Here is a 7,569-nt window from a genome sequence, read left to right on the forward strand (position 1 = left end):
CAGCCACTCCCCTCCTCTGCGTGCCAAGAGGGCCATTCGGAGTATTTCTGTGTGTCTGTCTCTTAGGTGAAGTGAGAGTCCCAGACCCTGGCGAGGTCTCTTAGCTTCTTAGTGTGGAGGTGAGTTCCAAAAAGCAGGGCTTATTTCCAGGACGCTAATCGCAGCCATTGCGCTAACCTGCTGAGAGAGGAAAGGTTGATTAAAACCCGAAGGCCACTCAGGGGCTATTCCTAGGAAATCTGAGGTCGGTGGTGTCTCATCCCAAGGGAATCCAAGGTCTAGAGGCAATTTGCTTGCCAGAGGTAACATTTGGACCCTGTTAGGTGGAAATTCAAATAACAGTGTAACCCAATTTTCTAAGCTAGTAGTTAATCCTGAGAGAAATGACTTCAAAGAGCAGCATCTGAAGGTAATTGCTGGAGGCTTCCAAATGCTTTGGGAATGTCCCTTTGTGGGGTGAAATTCCCTTCCAACCCAACACAGCCAGTGAACCAGTGAACCATCCAGGTGCAGGAGACAGCTGATTGGCAGTCCTACCCAGCTTGGGGTAAGACGGCCCTACCCATTCAGTAGCACTCACCTGAACTACACCCCTAGGAATTTCAGTGGGCTGCATGGAGAACTTTTGGCCTTAAGCACTGGCCTTGAACTGACTGTAGGTATCTGGCCTTTCCCCTGACACTTCTGGGAAAGCCCTTGTGCCTGCCGAGCCCTAGCAAACTCTTGGTACAAGACCATAAGGGGAGCCAGATGACCTCCTCCAAAGGGCAGGCAGGGGACAAGAATGCCTGGGCTGGAGGGTCATGACGGTGCTCACCTGGCACATTTGGAGAGATCGAAACGTTGGAGAGATCTAAGCTGTCCTTCTCCTCAATGACTTTCTAAGTGTTTCCTAGCATAATCTGGTATTTGGCTTTAAGACGATTCAGGAGCTAGAACTTTGATCTCTAAGCTTCTGTTTCAAGGAATTCGGTGAGACACTCTTGAGCTAGGCTACCTCTGAACCTGGGCAGAGAGCCTGTGCAGTGGCTGGGTACCCCGGAGTTGGGGTATGGGCAGTGGGGTGAGGGAAGGTGGGGAGGGGTCTTTTGGTCAGACACGCCCAGCGCCGTTGGGGGCCCACTACCTTCTGCTCCGGATGGGTACTGGCACCGCAAAGCCGGCTCCCTCCGGCGCGGGCACGGTGCACAGTTCAGCGGCAGACCCTGTAGGGCAAACGTGGGGTTTCCAAAGGCTTTGGCTACTCGAGGAGACTCTTGGCACGCGGAGTCTCTGGGGACCGCGGGTCGCGCGCCCGGGCCTGGAGGCTGTCCGGGAATCAGATGGTGCTCAGGACTTCGTGGCTGGGGCAGGTTTGGAAGTGCCCCTTCGACGACGCTGGCTGCCGCAGTGTGCGCCAGAGACCAGATGCGCGGTAGTTTCTCGCTGCAGGGGTAGTGCATGGTCAACTTGGGGCCTCCTGGCTCGGCCCGGAGGAAGTCGGCTTCTCCCGATCTTGGGGGCTCAGTGAACGAGAAGCGGGGTGCCGCCAGACTGCACTCCCTGCGCTCCGGCCGGCCCTCTCGAGCGGCGGCACATTGAGCCGCCGGCAGCGACCGAGTGTCTTTATGGAGCTCAGCCAGTCTGTCCGTAGCTGTGGCCACTGCATCCTCTCCATCCGCCTCCTCTTCCTCTTCTTCCTCCAGGTCTTCCAGGTCACTCAGCCGGAGCCCCCGGGCCTCCTGGCCAGCAGTAACGTCTGAGGAAAATCGAGAAGGAGTGAGAAAAGCCCCAGGCCCCAAGGGAAATCCTCGGGGAGTGCCCATCCCGGAGAAGCTTTTAGCAAGACGTGCCCTGCACTCAGGGCAGGCTGGGTGTAATTCACCAGGATAGCCACACCGCCTCCGACACTTGCCCCAGAGCTGCCCGCCTGCGGCTGGGAAAGAATTCCCGCCGTTAGTTAGACCTGTTCTCACCCTTGGGAAGAGCCCTCCCCTTTGATAGCCCAAGGAAACTGACACTTTTCCCTAAGACCTGGATCTCAGTTTCTCAGCCTTAAAAAAGCAGAGGGCAGTTTTTATCCAATTTCAACACTCACCGGTGGCTGGTGTGTATTATTTAATTCAGAAAATATTTACTGAGCACCAGCTATGTGCCAGGCATCACTGAGGCATTTAAGTATTAGGAGTTTAGAGAATACAGCAGTGGAGGCTCTCTCTGGTGGAGCTGACATCCCTAAGGGGGTAAGTATGCCACAGGAAATAAAGTAGGCACATGTGGTAGAGAATAACTTGGGAAGCTAGCTGGTGTGGGTGCACAGGAAAGGTTTTTGGAGGTGGTGCTTTCAAGTCTAGAAGAAGGCAGTTCCCAGTTCCATAGGGAATTCCAGGCAAAGGGAACTGATTGCACAGGCAAAGGCCCTGAGGCATGCAGGGGTTGCAGGTGTCAAAGGAAGCCAGGGGAAGCCTTCCACAGACGCTATGCCATGGGGTGGTTGTGAAAATCCAATCAAACTGTTTGATGATTGGAAAACCCAGGTAAGTTGGGGCAGGGAACATGGGGTACCTTTGGTGTCACCATTTAGGCAGCCCAGCAATTCCTCTGCTCCACCCTCCTCCTTCCTTTCTTCCCCGCCTTTGTTCTTGGGTGCCCAGGTCATCTTGTTCTCCTTCTTGAGGCGCCGGCGCGCGTTGGCGAACCAGGTGGACACCTGGGTGAGGGTCATCTTGGTGATGATGGCCAGCATGATCTTCTCGCCCTTGGTGGGGTAGGGGTTCTTGCGGTGCTCGTTGAGCCAGGCCTTGAGCGTGCTAGTGGTCTCCCGGGTGGCGTTCTTTCTGCGCCCAGCACCACTCAACTCCACCGCTCCATACCTGCAGGGGAACCTGGCTCACAGTTCTGGGGCTGGGAACCTGGGACTGCAGGCAGGAGACAATCTCTGTCCCTGAAGGAACTGAGGCTCTGCTCACCATCCTAGCCCACAGTCCCCCACCCCATGCTCTGTGGATTGGTCCTACCTTGGCAGGGGAGGAGGAAAGACTTGTGATGCCAGCCACCAATGCCCCATGCCTTACCGATCATACTGGTACTGCCCCAGTGTCGGCTCATAGGGATAATAGGCTCCCGGTTGTGCCAGGCTGGATGTAAAGTTCCCCGCAGCCTCCTTAAACTCATACTGTGGATTCTGGAGGGGGAGGAGGGAAGAAATAAGGACTACATTTGGGGAGGAGGGGTGGGGAGTTGCTAAGGGTGTGAACTCTGGAGTTAAGTCTGGTTAGAACTGCAGCACCACAACTCGCATTGACTGTGTGATCCTGGGCACAGCTGTTTAACCCCTCTGAGCCTCAGTTTCCTCTTGGTAAATGGGATGACAATCATGCCTAAAGGTTACTGAAGAAACACGCTTGGCAGAATTCCTGGTGCAGCATAAGCAATATTCGCTATCATTTAACTGTTGCTACTTGTGTCTCCCCAACTGCCTCCCAACAGCTGGGGCACTTTCTTACTCCCTTTCCGGAGCCACATTCTCTGCCTCGTTCTATCTCTGTGACTTTGGGTAAGGTTATTCAAGCCACTGTGAACCTTAGTTTCCTCATCTGTACACTGAGCCTAGTGATGACTTGCCTACTTCACACAATTAATCGAGGTACAGATGTTTTCCAAACAGGATGGACTTCTACAAATTGTAACGTTGTAAAGATGTTCTATTTTTTTAAAATTTATATAGAAGCCTAACCATTTCCTTTCCTCAAACTGGTGCTGTACGTCCTAGATTTTCCTAGATGGAAATACCACACGGGATTTCGCCCCTGCCGTTCCTGCCCCCAGGCGGGTGGGTTCTGTCGCGCGGACCCAGGCTCCACCCCGGGTACTCACCAGCGCCCCGTACAGCGCCGGCGGCTCGGGGCTGTAGGGCAGGTAGCCTGGGTAGCTCTGGGCAGCTGCAGCGGCTGAGTAGGGAGCTCCATAGATGCCCAAGGCCGCGCCCAGCTCGGGCCTCGCACTGCCCAGCAGCCGACTGTCGTAGGGTGCGCAGCAGAGCGCGGCCGCCGGGGTGGAGCCCGAGGCCACATCTGGGACCGAGCGCGGGGCGGATTCGCAGCAAGTGGCGCTGGAACTTGCAGACACCAGAAACTACGGGGGCGAGAGAGGGGGCACAGGAGGTCAGAGACCGGCGCCTCGGGCTGGCGGGAGCCAGCGGCGGAACTGCCAGATCAGTCCTTCCTTCAGTATGAACTTAATTCCCCCTTGTGCTGCGCGTTCTCCTGAGGACTGTGACGGAAATGATCCGTAGACGCCATTTATCCAAACCGCCTTTACAGACACTCCTAAAGCTTTGCTAAAGCTCCAGAGTTCCAGGGGCTCCGGGTCATGGGAAGGTTCTGAAACCCGAATTACAAAAGCCAGAGTCGGCCAGTTCCCTGGTGAACCCGCCCTCCTCGCAGCCACAGGATCCTCCCAAGGCCGAACTTGAAGTTTGTCTTAGAGACCACGTCTCACTCTTCCCACTTTATAGATAGGGAATGAGGACTACGGAGAATAGGAGGCTTATCCGAGATCACAAGGCAGGGCAGAGGTCAAGCTGGGGCTAGTCCTCGGGCTCTCTGCTGAGAAACTGAACAGGGGTGGGCGTCTCCAGAATTTCCCCAGGAGACCCTGTCACTGCACAGTGTCCACCCAGATCTGGAAAATCGAAGGAACCGGAAGCCGAGAGCTTGGCCCGACCCATGGAAGGGAGAGGAAAAGAACAGAGGATCACAAATGAACGAGCCCAGAAAGAGTGAGACAGAGTCTGAGACCCTCCCGGCCACTTCGGATATCTGTACAGCAAGGAGGCCTGTCTGGAAGGTTCCCGAGATCCTAGCCACCTCGCGGAGCGCGAGGTCAGAGTGCCCAAGTTTCGGGTCACACGATTCTTCAGCTTGCCTGGGGGAGCGACGCATTCTCTGCCAGGGATGGGGCATGTCTGAGGGGTCTGCGGCACACTACCCAGGTTCCTGCTTTCTCTGGCTTCCCTGGGAACTCGTGGGAGAGGAGGGCTTTGCGGGCAGGTTCCGGCACTGGGCACTCCCTCCTTCCAGTCTGCCTCCATCCCCCATGGGGGCGGCTCTTACCTGGGAAGCACTGCCGTAAGGGTGTCCAAAGTGCGGGAAGGACATTGTGACTGTCCGTGACCCCGCCGCCCTCTTCTTTGCGGATTGCCGCCTCAGCCCCGCGGTTCTGCGCCTCCAGCCGTCCGCGGCCTCGGTTCCTTACACGGTCGCCGGTGCCCAATGCTGGGTCCTTCGCCGGCTTGGCGTGGCTGGAGGCAGAGCCGAAGGCAGCCCGGCTGCCGAGCCCTGCTCTCCAGAAGGCTCCCCTCCGGCCCGCGTGGTCCGGAAGACAGAAGGGCCCATGGATGGGCAGGGGAAGGGCGAGGATGCGGGTTCCCAAAAGCGCGCGGAGGCGAGGCCAGGTGAGGCGCGGTGCGGGGCTGTGCGGCTCCCGAGGTGCCCCAGTCCAAGGTGGCCAGAGGCTCAATGTGACGTCACGGTAATCCCGGGCCGCCAGGCGGGCCCCCGGGCCCTGGGGCCCCGGGCCACCAAGCCTGCCAAGCGCAGCCAGCCCGTGCGCGCGCGCGCACTCTTAACCACACTCACACTTGTTCTGGGAGATTTGTGCAGCTGGTGAGGAACGTCAAAGACCCTGACCCTCTCTGCTTGGCGCAGGATCCTACCCCTTTTTGCCTTAAGCTCACGCGCGCGCGCACATACAATCTCTCCAAATTACCCGGGAGAAGTAGGAGAAACGCCTCCCACCGCGCCGCGCAGGCCCCGGGCGCAGCGCGCCTACCTCCTCCCCTGCGGCCCGGAGGAGGAGAGAAGCACCGGGCGGCGAGGGAGGAGAGAATACAAAAGAAGAGACAGGAGAAACAACAGGAGGAAAGTGGGGGAGAAAGGCTAGCGGGAGGAGGGGGAGGGGAGAGGGGAGAGATGAGGAGTCTAAGTGAGCAGAGGCGCGCGGGGGAGGGGAGGAAACAGGGGTGGGGAAGGCTGGGCGGAGGTGGAACGCTGCAGGTGGAGGAGCGCAGAGGCTCGGGGGACAAGCCTCCAGCCCGGCTCCCCCGCCCCCACCTCCGCTGCAGGAAAGTTTGCTCGCGCCGCTGGCCCCCCAGCTCGTTGCGGGCAGCGTCGGTGGAGCCACTGTTCCTGCCGTCTTTTGTCCTCGGGGGCCTGGCTCCCCGTCCTAGGACTCTACCTCGATCCAGGATCTTCATGACCCGGTCTTTACTAGGGTCTTGACCCCAGGGTTTCTCTGCCGCTCTCTGGTCTTCCAATATACCGAATAGCGCCCCCTCCAGGTCAAGTTCAGATTCCCGCGCCCCCCCCCCGCCCCCTCCCCGGACTGCGTGGGGAAAGGCGCCAAGTCGGACTCCCCTGGGCATCTGCAGACGGCAGGCGGAGACCCCTGGGCATCTTCTCGGAAGGCGAGACCTGGCTGCCTCGTGCGCGCCGCTCGCTGGGTCCACGGGGGACCGGGGAGCCGCACGAAGGCGCTGGGGCCCGGCTGCAGCCGCTGCGCTCCGCTGGGGGTGGCGCTGGCGAGCCACGGTTCAGCGCGCGGGGAGGGCGGCCGGTTCCCTGCGCTCCTCTGGGTCTCCTGGCGGGGCCCAGCGATCTGACCATCCCCTGCATCCCAGGGGCCCTCAAAGGGGCACTGATGGCGGACGAGCTCATTGGTGCCTGGGAGGGAGCTGTGTCCCCAGGGCAAGGGGCCGCCAGTTTGCGAGTACGGGAGAAACTGGACTCCTGAAGGCTCAATCCCCAGGCCTCCCGGGGCCTCCAACCCCAGGACATCTGGGGGCGTAAAGGAGTTGTCAGTCCGGTGGGAGAAGGTCTTCCGGGGATACTGCCGGCATCCGAGTGGAACTCTAGGGTTTTCAGGTTTGCAGGCCAGACACCTCAGATTGTCTCAGAATGTCACTCGAGGGGTCACCGAGCTTTACATCTTACAAAAACACTCTCCCAGGCCCTCTCTGCGCCTTCCCAGAGGAACCGGGGGTGGTGGCTCAAGGGCCTAGCTTTATTTTCTAGCTGAAACGCAAGAACGTGGCCTGGAGGTTAAGAACAACTGAGATCTCTGACCTGGATTCTGGCGAGGCAAGGAGGAAGCCCAGGGACGGGTAAGGTCTGGGTCCCTGGCCCCAAGCCTTCCTCAGGCACCTTTCAGCGTAGACTAGTAGGCCCGGAAGTCAGCGACCTCTTTAGAACGACACCGGCTTCTTTTTTCTTTACAGATTCTGCAGAACGCGCACCGAGCTTGAATAAGCCGCAAACCGCAGACTCCACCGCCTAAGAGATTATTAACAGGAGCACCAGATCCATTCCAAATACGAACAAACCCAGTGAGGTTTCCTGGCTGCGGCTACTGAGTGGCGTTACCTTGGAGAAACCTTGCGTTCAACCCGGGAAAATCCTAATTAGAAGAAGAATTACAGTTATCGCCAGATTGATTTAGTGATAAAAATTCACCATAATAGATAAGATTCCTTGATTTTTCAAAATGCACTTTGGAGCAATCTACACGTTTGCAGCTGGGATACATCTATTT

General features: G+C 58.0%; 1 protein-coding gene across 1 annotated transcript; it reads right to left on the bottom strand.

Moving 5' to 3' along the window:
* Positions 1 to 947: 947 nt before the first annotated feature.
* IRX6 (iroquois homeobox 6) lies at positions 948 to 5,138 on the bottom strand. Its single transcript, XM_055411120.2, has 5 exons — positions 5,094 to 5,138; positions 3,856 to 4,113; positions 3,054 to 3,163; positions 2,545 to 2,852; positions 948 to 1,738 (listed from the first exon to the last, which is right to left on the bottom strand). The coding sequence occupies exons 1-5, from the start codon at positions 5,136 to 5,138 to the stop codon at positions 948 to 950; spliced, it is 1,512 nt and encodes a 503-aa protein (XP_055267095.2).
* Between the last annotated feature and the right edge of the window lie 2,431 nt (positions 5,139 to 7,569).

The sequence above is a fragment of the Moschus berezovskii genome, chromosome 22 (genome assembly GCF_049115385.1).
Source record: "Moschus berezovskii isolate FMDL1 chromosome 22, NW_MosBer_1.0, whole genome shotgun sequence".
NCBI lineage: Eukaryota > Metazoa > Chordata > Mammalia > Artiodactyla > Moschidae > Moschus > Moschus berezovskii.